A 19,922-nucleotide genomic window follows, 5' to 3' on the forward strand; every position below is an offset into this window, starting at 1 on the left:
ATATGGTTACAAAGAAAATCAATCTACCCATAAGGTTTTCAAATATAATTCTATTCCAAAAAATATATGAATAACAAATTATTTTAGTGGCACAAAAGCATCAGACATTAGTAATCAAAATACAGCAAAAATCAATGCATTACACCAATAGTGCTAAAAATACAAATACATGTAAATACATGAATGTAAAAGAGACCTTACCCAGATACTGGAACAATATGAAAAAGGGTGACACTTGAGAGACTCCACATGTTGGGATAAAAAAGCAATTTGTCAATACTCCTGACAAAGAGCTTTTTTGGCCCAAAACTTTTTGCTATGGTGTCAGCCTGTTAGTTTTCTCATATTGTTCTGCTAAAGTCTACTTTACATTCATGGATATAGATTTATTGGTATTTTTTGCACTATTGGTATAATCCATTCATTTTTGCTGTATTTTGATTACTAATGCCTGAATATTGGGATACTAAGATTACTTTCTATTCATATATTTTTTAGCATACAATTCTATTTGAAAACCATTTTGGAGTGTACATTTTGCTTTGTAATCATATGTTCCACTCTATCTATTGATATTTATATTATTGTGGGAATGAGAAAAATTCACTGGACCCTAGTTTGTCCAAATATTACATATTTTTTATTGATATAAATTCTATTCTTATATTTACCTCATGAGATACTGTAATGTAATTTGGTAATTCTAAATTTTTGGGATTTTTCATATATGTATACACATGTACATATAACTAGAGGTGGGCAGTTTTTTTTTTTTTGGCAGATTTGAATCCATTTCAGATCAGCCATTCCTTTAGAATGCGGATTTACGTGGCTCAATCTCAAAAAGGCAAATCCGCTATTTCAGATTTTTTATTTTATTTTAGAGAGCAATCCATGATTCTGTAGCCCGGTTGATAAATCTGCAGGGAGAGGGGGGATATTTCTCTCCCTCTCCGCGGATTAATCCGTGTGGATTTTTAACAATTCATCTATGGATTGTGGAATCCATGGATCGAATTCTTAAAAATCCATCCGGATTTAATCCACTGGTGGGTTTGGATTGATCTGCAAAGATTTGTTACTGCCCAATCTGCAGACAGATTTTGGTGGGGACGGATGGACGGATTTGTTCTAAAAAATCCTGAAAATTCTGTGAAACAGATTTCGACTGGTTTTACTATCTCTAATTATAACATCATAAACCATTATATTAACAATTTATGTTCAGCAGGTCCCACTATCCTAATGGAGTTCAACAATTGTTGACAGTGCAGCTAGATCACAAATGTATACCACAGAACCTATGTTATCAAATACTTCTTTAAGCTTATGCCAGAGCTTTCTGACTGGCATTCTATGGCTTAGTGGTGTCCTTTAACATTATTTGAGATATCTAATGAAGCAAATGAAGCAAGGTGGGACAAAGGAAATGCATAGAATACATCTACAGTAAAGAGGTGGAGTGTAAAAGGGGACTAGGAACAAGTAAACAACTGAGGAAGAGAGGGTAAAATACAGAAGGAATATTGGTTTTCTTGTTCCCTTTGTGGGTGATGAGGTAAGTACTGTATTAATATTGGAGTTTGATACTTTTTCCCAGAGGATACCATTTAGGTGACCAATGTGGACTTACATTGATGCAAGCAAAACAAAATACATATTTGAATTTTTAAGCTTCTTGGACAGTCAGAATGTTTAAATGTTATATTTATATTGTTTGTCTCTTGTCCCTAATGGTGTAAGACCAGAATCTCCAGGGTATTGATGGCAGAATATGAACATACAGTACAGTATATTGTATGGATGCTACTTAAAGTATGATACAAATAAATATTTTCCTTTTAGTTTTGCTTTTTTTTATCAAAGGGATTTATCATCCATATTGCATATTTTGATGACAAAGACTAAATGTATGTCACATCAACATACTGTAAGAAGAGAAGGATGTTCATGAGGGTCATTTATGGAACCACACATTTGAAGCATCTTCATTAATACCCCTTTCCATTTTTATGTACTGATACAATGTTCCAAAATGTATGATGTCATCATCTCATCCACATAGAGATTAAGAAACATTACCAAAACAGCAAAACCATGCTAAGCTGACATACACACGAATGCATGACAAATAAACTCAGAAATGTACAAATGACATAAAATACATTATATAATATGAATACCATGGAATGCATTAATAAAATTAAACATTGAGATTTACTGTACCTGTATTTTTCAGTCTCCTAGCTCTACAACTGGGGGAACACTCATACAAACAATTTAACTAAATATATAAAAGAAAAATATATAATTGCTCTAGTGCATATGGGATTCCTGTTCTTTCAAATACAAAGTTTGAGGGTTAAGGGTTGATCCAGCTTTGCCAGAATTATACAACTTTAGCATTTTAGTATTTATTCTATACTTGAAGTAGATGGCTTATTTGTTTGTTTGTTTTTCTGCTAGTTGCAAGTTATAATATTTTCATTTTGAAAAACTATATTAGGATTATGCAGTACAGACTCCTGCTGATAAACTGAGTCAACCCGTGTCCATACGGCTCCTTTATAGCAACAGATTTTAGTAGAAAAAGTTGCACTGATTTCTACTCAATTTTGCAGAAGGAGACTTTAGTACCTACTGTATCCCCAATGCGTTTAGATCAATTGTACTTTGCTGGTATTAAGATGATTAGGCAATTATAATCAACCCTATTGTTCAAAAATGCATAACAGATCACTGGCAGCAAAAGAGTAAATATGTCGTCTGCAAAATTGTAGCAGAGAAACAACTCCATATGTACAGTATACCATCTTTGCAGCCAATAAACTTTCATAAATAGACCTTCTGACATCAACTACTTTTAATATTTTTAGTTAGGCTCCTATTTATCTGTTTTTTGATCGATATTGATTTAAAAAAAAGTACCCAATTTAAAACAATAGACATATTTCCAATACATATAAACAGATAGCATGGACAGCATAGGACAGAGGATAACAACATAAAGCATAATAGTAAGATTTAAAAAAAAAAAAAAACATATTCAAGTAAAACCAAATAAGACTTGAGCACAAAAATGAGAAATTATTTGACTTTCATCGTTTCTCCTTTTCCTTGTGGATTGACTTGCAAGTTGCAACCCAGCCCTGTATGTTTCAGGCTCCTCCTATAGTAGAAGGAATAATTTTACAGCTACTATTCAGAAGGAAGAAAACACTGTAATATTTATGTTTGTATTATTCATCTTCAAAACTATACGATAAAATATGCATGCCACGTTCTGTTTTGACGTTCCAAGTATTTAAAATATTTATCTATTATGAAATTAAAAGGAACTTAGAAGGAACCATGAAAATGTTTGAACATATACATTAACTATACATGAAGGCACTCTATGAATGCTTCGCTGTTCCAACGTCTCTTTTAGATAACCAGCGTTCATTTCTCTCTACTCAGTTTGTCTTTACATGCATACAACGTGTCTATGAAATTGGTAACTTGTACCTACTGTATCTTGTTCTGGTGATACCTGCGCACTTTGCACTCAAACTGAGCGTGAATATCAAATGAAAGACGATCTTACCGTCTGTATGATTCCAATGGATAAATACTTTAGTAATTTAGAATGATTATCTGATTAGCCCCAACTAAATACGCCCCCCCATTTAGGCATGTACAAAAAAATAATAAAAGTAAATAGATTTAAGTTGTCCTTTTAGATCTGCTATATGGTTTATGATAGAGTTTCCCTGTTTTGGAAAGTTAGATAATAAATTCCTCCTTTTACAGTACTAATGTGGCTATATGAGCACAAATTATAAAAGAGAATCTGAGCCTAATAATAACCTGTGAGATAATTGCAACGTGTCAATTACTTTTAAGTGTTTGTAGCATGGATTTATAAAATCTACTTTCTATTCATTGATGACTCGTTGGGATTTATTAACACAATTGTAGTCTATTATTATAATTGAAATAGGTGCCAACCTCTTTATTAGTAAACACCTCTGGTTATCTATAAACATTTTCAGTAACTTCTTTATTTTACATAGTATGTAGAGTAAGGATATGCTTTATTTAAATGAAAGAGAAACACAGTAGCTTTGTTTGCCATTGTTGCAGTCCAACACGAGTACTTGAGAATTGGTGAACAAACTACTTGGCATAAATGGCAGCTCAAATTACTCATATACAGTACTAAAAATGGCAAGAAGAAATGTTCAAAATATGTTCATCTTCTCCTACAGTAGCTGTATATCGGTATGGATTGATATATTCAGCACAGAATATTTATTATCGTCCATCACCGAACATGAAATGACACTCTGGACCTGTACATAAACCTTTGAAAAAACAGACAGTTGTTAATTTATAATCTTTACTTTCATTTACAGATATATATATACTTTGTCTTTTTTGATCAATCTATTTTACATTTTCAGCACCCTGAAAGTAAAAGTTCAAGAAAAACACGAACAACACAAAACGAAATAGATAATTCCAATCGTGCAAAATTTGCTTCTCTGTATAAAGCACTTCAAGTCCAGAAATTCCAAAAATATACATTACTGAGACTGAAGCCATTCGTTTCTTAAGGCTATACAAACACTAAAGAAAGCATTGCAAGAACACTTATTCAAGATTTTTATTCTTCTGTTTGTGATTCTTGACATCAACTGTGTGGTCCGAGTATTTTGTCTCAGAACACCAACAAAAAGTCAATGATCCCAACAATAAATTCCGATATTGACTTCACAATCACAGGTACAAATTGCTCAGGTCGATAATTTCATTTATCCTAAAGATCACTGTCTTCTAAAACTAATTAGAAGCGCAGTTTCCCGAGGAAATGTCGATATCAAAGTAAATATTTTACCTAGAAGATAATTCATTCTTCTACAGTGACAGTCTGGGAGGGATGTTGAAAATAATGTCTTGTTCCACCACATTAAGGGCTACATTGACAATTGAATCCTTGCTACGCTCCAGAAGACGAGTGCTGAACGCCTCTTTATAGTGGAAAAACTAAGAAGCCAGAAAAGGTTGAATATTTCCACCCTCCCATGAGGTTACCCCTTTCAAGTCTTAGGTGAACTTTATCAGATCTTTCCATGTGCAGCAGAACCCCGTTACTTGCTGCTTCTCTGGTAACATCCTGATCTCCAGCAAAAGCTGAAATCACTGGGTAGTTATTTTGCATTAGACTTACCTGTAATAAAGAAAACATACACAGATCAGCTTTATCTAAAAACAAGAATCTATGCAGCAGGTACACTATAACTAACATACATGTGATGTGACTATATATTTCCAAAAAAACTTCCCATCTCAACAATATTTTTTTAAGCAGCAGAGAATATATGAAGAAATGTATGTTTTGTGATTTTTACAAGATTTCAAATGGAATTGTGTCTGTTATACGTTAGAGAAATAGTTATGATACCTACCTGGATAGTTTGTCTATTGTAGACTTTCACCACGTGAAAACTAAAGCTATAGATTCCTTTTCTTGGCGCCACAAATGCACTGGCAGCAAGGTCAAAATGGTTCCCAACGTTTACAAGAACCTGAAAAAAAAAAGTCAAATTAAGTCACACCTTATAAATACTGTATTAACAGTGGTCAATAGTGTGCAAAAAAGTTACACTAACAATAAATATTAACAGAATAATTGGAACATTTTTGCACTGTTTGGAAAATCTCCACCAAATTAATTATCCTGACTGTGGGGCAATTAGTGTTGTCACTCTTGTTCTACACTGAAATGGCAAAACTGTGTAACAGCAAGAAATCACCTCTTCCATAGTTTTCACCGTTTTGAACAATGAATGTTAAATGAACTGGTCTGGAGCAAGGACAGGGTGTGTTTTCCGACTATAGGATGTCTAAACTTTAGGGAAACGGGATATGGGGGTATAAAACTGATTAGGCAGGCAGTGTATGTTTTATGAAAATGCACGGATTCAAGTTAACATATACACTGCATTGTTACTTTTAAATATGAGGGCAGTTCACGCTTTGTATAGTGTTTTTAAAGTTACAAAAATGTGCATGAGTTTTTTTTTTATATTTTAAAACAGTTACATACAAACACTAGTGGAAGATTACAGATGCGTTGGGTGAAAGCAATTTCACTAGACAATTAGGTATGTGTACTGTACTATTATGAATCCTGCATTTCTTTGTACACTTGATATATGCATCACCAAAAAGAAAATAAGTTAAAGACAGAAAACGAATATATCAGAAGTATTAGCTATGACATATTTCATGTTTGATCATAACTAGTCGTATAATAAAGTATATGCAAATTAAATGACGACTTTGGTTATAAAATATGAGCTTGTAACTGAATAAAACCCTATTCTACACTCCTTGACTTATGCAAATACTTGGTTGGCAAACCCGACAAGATGTTAGCACAGAACACTGAATATGTTTTTTTTTTTGTATTTATTAATATCCACTATGTAATCACACGTTGACAACATTTTTGCTCTATATAAGACAACATGCTTTATCTTGCCCTCACAGAATAAAGTGTAGCTTAAACCAATGAGTTTAACCAATTGGGAACGTCGTGTGTAATAAGCTGTACATGTTTTATGGAAAGACATGTTTTTATTAATGAATTCTGTCCCCACTACCAGGACATTGCACAGGAGGCGTGATTTTATTGCACGTCATCAGACCTTATTTCCACAAATCTGATGATTTCCAGGATTAGATTATACATTCGTGTTTGCAAAATATTAAGAAAGCACTGAAATCATACTGTTACTTCTGGTGCCTTTGTATGCACCTCGATAGGTGTTCGTTATTTATTCTTTATAGATATATATATATGTTCATTGATTTACATAAATCTAAGTGTAGAGGAAAACATTGGTGCTTACTTTAGATATATCTTGTATAGAGGGACTCTTGCACATTAGCACCTCTAGCACAGTCAAATAAGTTTTGATGTCTTTAATTTAAATCCGGTGCTTTTTCTTTCCCACTGGAATACTAGAGCAACAACTTTGACAAACGATCTCAGTCGCCTTTACCCAACCCCCCTCTGCCTTACTCCTCCCAGACGTTTCCTAGGTGCTTACTGGATAGGTGCTCTAATTGAGAAAAATATTGATGCTCGTACTCTTTTCTGTCAAATATGCTCCAGCATTCACATAGTGTATGCTATGGTACTATAAATTATAGCAACAGATTTAGTATTAAAAAAAAACCGCTCCAGAAAGCCGATGTTTAAGTTGGATAATGTACACAGCCATTAACATTGATCTATAAAGTGTAGGATGGGAATGTGATATACAGTATGAGCATATGTGCCAAGACACACTGGTGCTATTCCGAGGCCAAAAGGTTGTGCCAGAGGTATCAAAGAAAAGTCCCATTAATCTCCATTTTTTTTTTTAACTCAAACATCTGGTGCAGTTTTTTTACTTGCCCCAGAACTAAACTCGCTTTGCCTTGATATATATTGTTCAGTGTGATCCTTTGAAACTATGGAAAAATACATCTGAATAAAACGTGGATTTGGGCATGTACCTGATCGAAGTAGATGGTCATTGTGCGATTGCTCATCTCAGAAGGTTCGTGGTTTGTGCTCCTGATAGCTGAGAAGGCCACCTTGGCACTTCCAGAGCGTACTGAGATACCCAAGGATGAGGTGACTGCTCCATCCGAAGACGGGCTTGAATCACACACCACCAGGCACTTGCCTTCCAACACGATGGGTTCTGTGTCGTTCTGAGCATTCACGTTAGGTGGCGCAAACAACAACACAATGGACAGCGCCAGTTTAGTAACTAGCAGGCAGCTACAGCTCTGCTCCCATTTCAAGAGCTCCAGCGCAGCTCCTGCTCTCTCCCCTTCGCCATTCTTCCCTAGACTCATCCTGCTTCAGCGATCAGCAACCAATTAGTTGACAGCTCCTGACTTCAGCAGATGCACTTGATCACTTCCTTCCCTAAATGTGTCTGAAGATAGCAACCTCTAGAAGTCGAAAAAGAGCATACAAGCCTTCTTAGTTTGCTTGTTGAGTTGAACCTTGAACAAAAAGAACTATACATTGTAATCTACAACCTTAAGATGCATATACAGTAACAATAGGATATAATAGTGATATCCCTTTGCATAAAGGATTGTGTTTCTAAATTGGCACAGTTCCAACATTCTATGAAATTATAAAAGCTGCTGAATTTTCCATCCAGTTAAGGAAGTCAGCTTGTCATGGCTAATATCTTAAAGTATATACTTCAAATTTAAACTAGCCACATAAGAAAAAAGAATGGACAGGTTATAAGCAACCAGCAATCAGGTTCATTTCCCTTACCATTTACATGTATATTTAAAAAATGTACAGATTTTGTTTGTAGCTATGTTACCTTAGACGAAAAAAATAATCCGTGCAGTAGATCATATCAGAAAATCAACATCTTCAAAATGTCTATTGATTGAAAACGTCTTGCAAAAGTCAAAATACATTATATCCCTGTCCTTTAATGTTAGAAAATGACACAGATGTCTCTGTCTTTTGCAAGATAAACCTTTCCATGGAGAAATCTTCTTATAGGAAATTGGCAATAGTAAAACTTTTGCAAAACCTTGCACTTTTAACCTTCTCCCAAGGCCACTTAGCAGTGATTTTCTACTTACAACCAGGAGATCAATCAGTCAATCAATCGATCAACAACAAAAAACTAAAGGACATCAAATATAAATAAAACGTATTGAAACCTGACAACAGATCCGAAGGTCCACTGACATAAAGCTTAAAGAGTAAAACCTATGTCAAAGAACTTTAATATAAAATCAAATATTTCAATCGGAACACGCTATTAATTCCCTTTACAATAATTGTGACTGATATATCTGAACAAATGTAACATAGAACCTTACCTGGAAAGTCCATTGTGCGACAGTACAGAGCAGAGATGGCTTCTCAGTTGTCTATGAAGTTGTATTGCTTAGAGAAAACGATCTGGGATTGTGCTGGCAAAAACACAGTGAAAAAGGAGTTGCCTCATTCTCGCCCGCCCAATGCAATAGTCTATATCTCCCTCCTCTCTCTCTTTCTTTCATTCCTCGTCTCTCTTTCTCCCTCCCTTGACTTATTCTACATAACCGTCCTCTTCTCTCCCACTCTCTCTCCCTCACTGCACATTTCTTGCTGTCTTGCATATATTGTACTCACATGCACATAGGCAGTAGGCAGCATCTATAGAATTATAACCCTGAATAATAAGGAATTCCCCCTAGAGATCACAGAGGGATTTAAACAGTTGATATTTCTTACACAATATCTAATTTCACTACTGCACATAGCCAGTGGGCTATGAAACTTTAAACACTTAACATTTTAATATGAAGAAACAAGTGAGCAATATAGGGAATTATATATTACATGTATTAAACGTGAATGAATTATTATTATTATTATTATTATTATTATTATTATTATTATTATTATTGTTAATATTATTATTGACCAACGTTAGTGTTTAATGTTGAATTAAAACACATGTGAAATTGCTTCTGGAGATAATGATATTCGTTGATTTAGTATTGTTTATGAAAGAAAGACTCGTGACCCTTATGGGCCCAATCTGATCTTCTGAGGACGGTACCACGCCTCATTGTTCGCTTTTGCAACCTACTTATTTATCAAGACTGCTGTACCTTCTGTTACAATCTCAATTAAATCCAAGTTAATCATAAAGGCACAGAAGCGATTCATTGATGGGTTATTAGCGCCATCTAGTGAGATACATTGGAATAAGGAACTTCGCAGGCTTGCTAACCGTTTTTGGCACAGTTAGAGCAAAGACAGAGTTATCATCTTTAATTAAGTCTTTTTCCAATGCGAAAATGGACTACTTGCGTTTGGAGATCCTTGCTGTTTTACAAAGCCAACACTGCCATGATGATGTATGTTGCAGTCAATTCTATCATCAGGTATTATTGCGTACAGGTTCCATCCACCAAAGTAGCTTGTTGTTTCATTGTCCTAGTGTAACTGAGACAAAGTACTGAGTCTGTAACATCTGTAACTATTAAGAAACATATATGGGGAACTATACAAATGTTACCCTAATATTGTTTTAGTGCTGAATTTATCCGGTCTGAAAACTGAAAATAGTGTGCGTGGATGCATCGAAACATACCATAGACAAATTAGTCCTCTATTAAAGTTTCATCTGTAAATATCTGATGTAGAACGTTTGGAACATCCCCTATTCCCAATCCTATTTTATCATGCATTCTGCACAGTTATTATTTTCGTTTGAAACGTCAAACTTGTCTGCCTTAAATTGTAATTATTTGTAATATTGTGGCTGTATATATACAGGTTCGTATTTTATAAGATGTATTTTAATGTCCTTATAACTTATTTTTCTCCAAAATAATTAATTGCATTGTCTGTCCTTGTCTTTGTGCACTTTTCAGTACAAGCTTTTCATTTCCATTCCACTACCTTTACTTCTGTTTCCCTACTCTTTCCAAAGGAGACTCAGGAACACATCACTTGGAGGATGTGAATTTTTTTTTAGTTATCTTTGTTTATTTATTTATGTGATACCATAATTCTTTGTTCACCCTGCCAACACAACATACAATGAAGTATATATTCAGACAATCTTTCCTGCTGACATTTTGGTCTTAAATGTCGCACTTTCAAAGAAACAAACGAAGAGACGTATACAGTACTCATCTGATAAACTCATGCATTGCAGGATTAGATGTCATATTTGTTACATTATAATAATAATAATAATATAGCATGTTCTTGTATAGCGCTGCTAGTTTTACATAGCGCTTTACAGAGACATTTTGCAGGCACAGGTCCCTGCCCTTTGGAGCTTACAATCTATGTTTTTGGTGGCTGAGGCACAGGGAGATAAAGTGACTTGCCCAAGGTCACATGGAGCCGACGCTGGGAATTGAACCACTGAGCCACTCCTTCTCCCATTATGATATACATTTTTTCATGGTCTCTTGAGGATTAGTTATCATGGAAACTTTCTCTAGGATTCTCTGTGGGTTTGATGGTGTGACCATAGATAGGTAATGTCTAACTCAGCATGATTTTGCATGGATTCATATGCAATACTGTAGGTTCTAAAAAAAAATGTTTTGGGGACATGTACTGTATAAAGGCAAAAGTGGAGCAAAACTGGGACAAGAAATTAAATGTCATTTTATGGATTACTGCAATGAAGTATTGAAGTACTTTACACCAATGTTTTCTCCGTGTGCAGATGTATACCAGCCAGCAATCTGAGAAGTTAACTTGCATACATATTGTCATGGGGGAATCAAATTCTGCAAATAAATGAAAAAGCCTTGAGAGCATTTGGCTGAGGGGAGACATGAGATTGTAGATTCTGTCTCTGTGACATTTTGGTCTGTTCTTGCTAGGCTAGTTAGACTTGTATTTTGATGAGAAAAGCATTGTTACCACTTTCAAATTTCAGATTTCCTGGTCCAAAGCCTACATTTCTATATTTTTCCTGGTCAAGGGATCACATTTTCTGGTCAAATTTTCCCGTTCAAAAACGTATTTAAAAGACAATGATAAGTAGATTTAACAACAAGGAGGATAAGAGGGACACCTCTTTGTGACTTTCTTCTCTCTTCAGACTTGTTCTGCAGTTAATAAACCTGCTGTGTGAGTCAGTGTGTCCCCTGTGGACCAACTAATGTAAAGTAAGCGGCATGAAAGTGCTAGCCCCATCTCATCATGGTGATGTATAATAAATATATCCATGCGTGAAGTCAGGAACTGTGACTGTAGGGCATTTTGATATGTGGTTAAGTACTGACTAGGGTCTTCACTCACCACCGGAATGAACTAGCACCACACAAAGCCCTGCGTGACACTGTGGTGACCTGACATTGCACCAATACAGTTTGGGGATAATCCGTTTCAGTATAAACAGATGGCACAATACACGGACCCAGAGTGTATAAACAAATGGCAGTTTACATGACACAGAGTGTATAACGTGACAGCACTATACACAGACTATATAACTTGAAAGTTCTATACATATATTATCTCTAACTGTCCATGATACTGTATGTCTGTACAAAGAACTTTTAACTGCTGTTCATTTAATGCAACCATGCATTGTCAACATAACTCTGTGCCCAGAATATACTTGAAAACGAGAGGTAACTCTCAATGTATTATTTCCTAGTAAAACATTTTATATATATATAAATAAAATATACTGACACAGACACCAGTATATAACCAGACCCAACTATATATTGAAACTGAGAATATAAGCTAATGGCACTATACACTGACACAGAGTAGTGTATATAACTTGTTGGCACTATACAGTACACTTACACAGTATATAATCAAACAGCCCTATACACTGACACAGAGTTAATAATCATCAAACAACCCTATACACTGACAAAGTAAATAACCAGACAGCCCTATATACTAGCACAGAGTATATAACCAGACAGCATATACACAGGCACCGACTATATAACCTGATGGCACAGAGTATATAACCAGATAGCACTATACACAGGCACGACTATATAACCTGATGGCGCAGAGTATAACAGACCCAGACCAGACAACAGTATACACAGACCCAGAGTATATAATGAGATGGCACTATATGGTACACCGCCTGAGGATATAATAATCCACTTTAAAGACCCACCTTAAGAAACACTTAAAGAAGCATATAAATAAAAGCATGGCTAATATTATACACATGATACTGTACATAAAGCTTGGCCCCCTGCAGACACATTTATCAGACTGCCCTCCTACTGTCTCTGTACATTCTTCCTACCTACCAATTAGATATAAGCTCTTCGGAGCAGGGACTACTCTTCATAAATGTTACTTTTGTGTCTGAAGCATTTATTCCTATGATCTGTTATTTGTATTATTTGATATTTATATGATTATCACGTGTATTACTACTGTAAAGCGCTATGTACATTAATGGCACTATAGAAATAAAGACATACATACATACATACTGCACTGTACACTGACACAGAGTAATGTGACAACACTATACACTGAATCAGAGTTTATAACCAGGCGGCACTCTACACTGACCCAGAATATATAACCACATTGCACTATACACTGCCTGAGGATATAACTAGACTGCACTATACACTGACACAGAGTATTTAACTTGACTGCACTATACACTGAACCATAGTATATAACCAGTTGACACTATACATTGACGCAGAGTATATAAACAGACAACAATATACTCCGACCTAGAATATATGATCTGATGGCACTATACACCGACCCAAAGTATATAACACAGCCATATTATACACTGAACCATAGGAAGGCAGTCAACAGGGGGAGACAGCCACTTCTGCTGTCCTTGTCCCGTGTGTTTAGGGGCCCAAGCCCCTTCCTGCAAAGTTATTAAACAGCAGGACGCACACACAGTGGAAAATCTCTTCCGTTCTGCTGAGCACTACATGGGCGGAGCCTCAGTAAGAAGGTGGGGCCTCAGAGAGGAGAGTAGTGCAGTGCTGGAGCATACAGCTGAGATTTGAGAGGGAGAGATGAGGGCAAGAATCAGACATGAAATTGAGATAGGAAGAGAAGAAAAAACAAGAGAGAAAAAGAAGAGAGAAATACTTGCTGGGGGAGAGGAGAGAGAAAGACATGCTGTGGGGAGGACAGAGAAAGACATGCTATGGGAGTGGAGAGAGAAATGCATGCTGGGGGGAGGAAAGAGAAAGACATGCTAGGGGAGAGGAGGAGAAAGAAAGACATGCTGGGGGACAAGAGAGAGAAAGACATGCTACTGGGAGAGGGGAGAAAGACATGGTGGGGGGAAAGGAGAGGAAGATCCTCGGCGGACAGGAGAAACATGGTAGGGATAGAGTGTACAAAAAAACCTGCTGAATGAGAGAGAGGATGATTACTAGAGAACAAAGACACCCTCTGGGCAGCACTCGTTGTGTGTGATAATGTAATGGTAATAAACTTAAAATTAAAATACTTTAATTATGCTTGTTAAAATAAGTGTCAAAATCGTTGAGATAAATGGACAACTGACAGTGGTAACACAACACATAAAACAGACAAAAATACACAATACTAAACCTGAGATCTAGGGGGAGAGGTGGAGATCCAAAATATATGCTAATTAGCAGAGATGAGCTATCACAAACTAAATAGTTAACCCCCTAGTTCAGCAATGACAAGGTTAAAAAGCCTGTAAAATAGATACAGGTGACGGTGGACTGACCATGCAAAAGTGTATGCCAAAATGCTATGCAGAGTATATAGCAATTGAGTGAGAGCTCACTGATAATAGAATCGTACAGCCACAGTAGGCAACAATATTCTAATAGCTCTGGTCGTGAAGGACCCCTAAATAGAGGGTTAAGCAAGCCTAACCATAGACAGGTGGAGATAATGGTCAAGATCTTCGTGAATAGTGTGCACAGGAGCTCACAAAGTGTGGTACTTAGCTCTGGTGCACGGATCTAGTCCGTATCCAGTTATAGCCCCCTAGTTCAAATGTGCCACTATAGCTAGCTTCATCAAGCCTCACAATACACAGAAATAAATAATTAATTATCTTGACTATCGTAGATAGTGTGCACAAGAGCTTACAAAGTGTAATACTCAGCTCTGGGGCACGGATCTAGTCCGTATCAAGTTATGGCCCCCTAATTCAAATGTGCCGCTATAGCAGGCTTGATCACAGACAACAGAGAAATAGTGAGCAAACACACACAAATGGCCGAGGGGAGGAAGGGATGAATACAATGTAGCAAATATAGACAGCAGTTACGTATGGAATCGTCTCATTTTACAAAAGGAGTCCAAATGGATTTATCTACTGGGTACTTTGGCGCCTAGAGGGATCAATGAGGGCTTTCTATTCTCTCCCTTTATCTAGAGTGCCAGCATCACTATACTTAACCCCTTGGATTTTTGGTCTTTGATATACTTGCATCATCCATCATACACAGGGTTTGGTTTTAAGATCATTCCACCTTAACATTTCGTGACCTTGTTCTTCTAGGTATACTAAGATATCCATACAGCTCCTGAATCAATAAATATCACACATTGTCTGTTTTTAGTATACACATTTTATTGCTTGGGCTGGCTCTCCCCCGATCCAGTCTGCAGCAACAAGATATCTACCATTCTCCTGCAATAGAATCAATTGGTTATACTCAGCTGCTCTGCATAAGTTGGTTACTCAACACACTTTATATATCCTGCGTGTAGCTCTCCACGTCACCACCTTTGAAAAAGCGCCCCAGCGAAACGTGCGTCAGGTGGGAGGCGGCTACAGGACTGACGTCATCACGTGATGACGTTCACATGCCGGGCAGAGGGTGAGAGGCACTGCTAAGTGCCGGTGTATGCGTGAAGGGACATTACGTCGGCCTTTAATTGCTACTCTGTATTTGTTACGATGCTTTTGCATGCTGGATTTACTGCATGTAACTAACTTCAGCGTTTCTTTGTTTCGTGAGCTCTGACAGGGCTCGATACACTTGATAGAGCACGGTGTATACACCATCACTTTACCCTGAGTATTCATACGTAACTGCTGTCTATATTTGCTACATTGTATTCATCCCTTCCTCCCCTCGGCCATTTGTGTGTGTTTGCTCACTATTTCTCTGTTGTCTGTGATCAAGCCTGCTATAGCAGCACATTTGAATTAGGGGGCCATAACTTGATACGGACTAGATCCGTGCCCCAGAGCTGAGTATTACACTTTGTAAGCTCTTGTGCACACTATCTACGATAGTCAAGATAATTAATTATTTATTTCTGTGTATTGTGAGGCTTGATGTAGCTGGCTATAGTGGCACATTTGAACTAAGGGGCTATAACTGGATACGGACTAGATCCGTGCCCCAGAGCTAAGTACCACACTTTGTGAGCTCCTGTGCACACTATTCACGAAGATCTTGACCATTATCTCCACCTGTCTATGGTTAGGCTTGCTTAATCCTTTATTTAGGGGTCCTTCACGACCAGAGCTATTAGAATATTGTTGCCTACTGTGGCTGTACGATTCTATTATCAGTAAGCTCTCACTCAATTGCTATATACTCTGCATAGCATTTTGGCATACACTTTTGCATGGTCAGTCCACCATCACCTGTATCTATTTTACAGGCTTTTTAACCTTGTCATTGCTGAACTAGGGGGTTAACTATTTAGTTCGTGATAGCTCATCTCTGCTAATTAGCAAATATTTTGGATCTCCACCTCTCCCCCTAGATCTCAGTTTTAGTATTGTGTATTTTTGTCTGTTTTATGTGTTGTGTTACCACTGTCAGTTGTCCATTTATCTCAATGATTTTGACACTTATTTTAACAAGCATAATTAAAGTATTTTAATTTTAAGTTTATTACCATTACATTATCACACACAACGAGTGCTGCCCAGAGGGTGTCTTTATTCTCTAGTAATCATTCTGTTCTCTCCCCTTATTGCACCGTTGTTGATTTCACTTTACTAGGCTGATGCGAGGGTCTCCATCCCTTTCCCCCTTTCCCCATTGTTGTATGAATGAGAGAGAGGAAAGCGAAAGATATAAGGGGAAGATGACAAATAAAGATGCTGGGTGAGCGATAGGAAAGAGAAAGATAGTAAGGGGGAGAGAAAGACATGTTGGGAGAGAAAGAGAAGCCTGAAGGGTAAAATAATAGTCATAGGAGGGTGAGAGAAAAACATTGGAGGAAAGAGATTGATAAGGGGGGAAAGAAATTGAGAAACGCATTAGGGGGACGGGACAACATCACTTGGAGGAAAAGAGTGAAAGACATGAGGTGGAAATAATTTAAAGACAGACAAAAAAAAAAGCCCTAAATACTCCTCAAGGGGGAAGAGTGGGCCAGGAAAAAACACCCCTAATAGCATGCACTCACTAACCACTTTATAAATAATAAGTATATGGGTATAATACCCATATAGAATCCAATGGAACAGGAAAAAGTCCCTAGCAGTGTCAAAGAGCTATGACTATGTTAAAACAACTTTAATGAGTCTGTAGACTAGATTAAAATAAATGGGACACTTAGAGACAAATATTCTAGCTGCAATCCCAGTGATAATAAATAGTCACTGGAGTGGATATATCCTGACTCCCCCTAGTGGTGAGTGTAGAGTGGTGAAGCAAGCTCTCACCAAAGCAACGATCAGCTGCAGGCTCAAGTGACAGCTACACAGCTGATATATAATGTGCCAAGAAATGCAGGTTAGTAAGCCTATACATGGGTAGACCGATGGTAGAGACAGGGAGGGGATGGGTAAATTGAGGAGAGATATACTAGGGAAAACACTACTAAAATTGTGGCTGGAAAATACCAGACATGAAAAACCAGCCAGTATGACACATACCAAGTATGGTCAATATGACAATTAGCCCTCAGGGATAAACGATGATGCAGTGCAAACTACACTGAATATAAACTTATAAGGCTAAATGCCCTTTATCTATTACCACAGGTTGTACTATCCAAAGCTAATGGCTTATATTGTCCCTGTTGCTAGGGCCAGGGTGGACGGAAAGGTAGGAAAGTGAGTATAACTAACACATCTCTGTGAGTACACTTTAAAAATATTGGAGTAGTGTGTGGTAGCTACACTATCTGCCCAAAGCCATAGGAAGCTAAAATGTACTGTGCCTAATATTAGTGGTGAGTAAATGCATAGGATACTCTCCATATTGCAGCATAGATGGTGTAATATGTAGCAAACAGGTAGTGTGTAGACCTACTCTATTTGTTTCCAATTAGGAACCACTATGTAGTCTTGCTAAGGGAAAGTATAATGTTGCGCCAAAACTGATGTAGTAATTGTTATGACAAGTACACAAAGTGTACCGTGCTGAGATGTATGTAGCATAAGTACTTGGCTAGGCTTCCCAGAGATGTGTCCCATTGCAGACTCGAGCGCTGACTGCGGTGACGTCAGTGCATATGCTTACCCGATGTATGTTTCGCTTGGGCGGTAAAGGCAGCTTTGTCAAGGGTATGTTACTCCCGTGGATCTAGGGGCTTTAAATACACATGCTGGTTGGGCGGAGTCATACCAGAGTTAACTCTGACATGTCTGGTTGTCGATACTGAGGTAGTTTGCTATGAGCGGGCTTCCTATCAAATCCTGTATCACAGACTCAATTCTCCTCCTCACATTTAAGGCTTTATACTCTTCTGCCCCTCCTTACATCTCAGTCCTAATTTCTCGCTATACACCATCTCAACTTTTGCATTCTGCTCATGGATGTCTTCTCTCTAACCCTTTTGTGTCTAAATCTCTCTCCCACCATAAACCTTTCTCACTAACTGCCCCACACCTCTGAAATGCCCTCCCCCTTAATATCCGACTAGCACCCTCTCTATACACCTTTCTATATACTTTACACCTCATACATCAACTTTGGCCCCTTCCAGATGCACTTACCAGAACAGCTTCCTACTGTCTCTGTACGTTCTTCCTACTTACCAATTAGATTGTAAGCTCTTCGGGCAGGGACTCCTTTCCCTAAATGTCACTTTTATGTCTAAAGCACTTCTTCCCATAATGTGTTATTTGTATTATTTGTTATATATATGATAATGTCACATGTATTACTGTTGTGAAGCTCTATGTACATTAATGGCGCTATTTAAATAAAGATATACATACAGTACATACATACTGTACATCACTGTTTCTCAAAATTTCCTCTCGAGTATTTGTTATTACACCTCCCCTGGTTGGTTCCTCAATAATTTGGGTCATGTAATGGTCTTGAAGCATCCACAAAAACCTGTTTCCTTTTTGTTGTAATACTAATCTCATTGACCCAGTCTGTCTGGATAAATAAAATCACAATTATGAAAACATGACCTACATTTCATGCCTTCTCCATTTGCACAAATATTTTGGCTTCCTCAGTCTCACAGATATTAGGCCTAACCTTCAAAATGTTCTTTGTACTTTTACCTCCACTGCTTATTTCTTTCCACAAGGTCTCTATATTTTCATTGTTCCCTTCATAAACATATTTCCTCATAATAGATTTTAAATCCAGTTTACCATATAAACATACTCTAGCACTTCTTCTATTATCTCGATCCCTCCAAAAAAGGGAATAACCCTCTAAATTGACTGCCCAGTCGTGTTTCAACCCGCCATGTTTTAGAAATGCCTATGATATCATATTGCTCCCTTTAATAAGCTATCAATTCAAGCTCCCCACTGTATCTGTCAGTCTTCTTGCATTAGTACTGTAAGCATGCTTTAAAGTTTTTTCCAATTTGTGCTATTGTTATCTTATCTGCTCCTGCCCTTCTACTCCAATTGGATTTCATTTTTAGAAGTTTTCTAGTATTATCTGTATTAAATATGGGTGTCCCCCTGCTTGCCTAACTATCACTTTCCCCCCTCTACTCCATGACCACTAGCTATTTCCCCATACATATCTATCTGTCTAGTTCATTACCTCTTTCTTGTCCCTTCACCCTCCTCTCATAATAGCCAACAAATTATTTAAAATACTTTTATGTGTCAGATTTGAGTAAGAGAGGCATCAATCACGCATATGTAACTCCTTAAACATGTCACTTACATTAGTTCACTTTGGTCACAGGAGGGATTGCCCTTTTAAGGTCCTCAAACGTGGTGAAATCACTGCTAGGGGTGTAATATGAGATGGCAGATGAGTACATTCCAATCCAGACTGTGGAAATTAATCTTGGAATAAAGCTGAGTTTAATTCAGTGGTTAAGTACATACAGTGCTACAATATTACATGATCATGCATAATAGTGAACCCTGACTCCAGATAACAAATTCACCCTCTCATAGTGAGAGTCTGAGAAAATCTAAGCTTGGAAGAGCTATAATGCATGCATGGACTAGTCAAAAGTT

At 37.1% G+C, this 19,922-nt stretch overlaps 1 protein-coding gene across 2 annotated transcripts; it reads right to left on the reverse strand.

Moving 5' to 3' along the window:
- Positions 1 to 633: 633 nt before the first annotated feature.
- On the reverse strand, positions 634 to 9,148 carry CBLN2 (cerebellin 2 precursor). 2 transcript variants are annotated; one of them, XM_075585450.1, is made up of 4 exons: positions 8,905 to 9,148; positions 7,552 to 7,998; positions 5,451 to 5,570; positions 634 to 5,212 (listed from the first exon to the last, which is right to left on the reverse strand). In XM_075585450.1, the coding sequence occupies exons 2-4, from the start codon at positions 7,897 to 7,899 to the stop codon at positions 5,015 to 5,017; spliced, it is 666 nt and encodes a 221-aa protein (XP_075441565.1). In that variant the 5' UTR covers positions 7,900 to 7,998; positions 8,905 to 9,148; the 3' UTR covers positions 634 to 5,014. The 2 variants fall into 2 exon arrangements, with proteins under 2 accessions (XP_075441565.1, XP_075441564.1); XM_075585449.1 differs by having other exon boundaries at positions 7,552 to 8,052.
- Positions 9,149 to 19,922: the final 10,774 nt, after the last annotated feature.

This window comes from Ascaphus truei, chromosome 2, assembly GCF_040206685.1.
Source record: "Ascaphus truei isolate aAscTru1 chromosome 2, aAscTru1.hap1, whole genome shotgun sequence".
Taxonomy (NCBI): domain Eukaryota; kingdom Metazoa; phylum Chordata; class Amphibia; order Anura; family Ascaphidae; genus Ascaphus; species Ascaphus truei.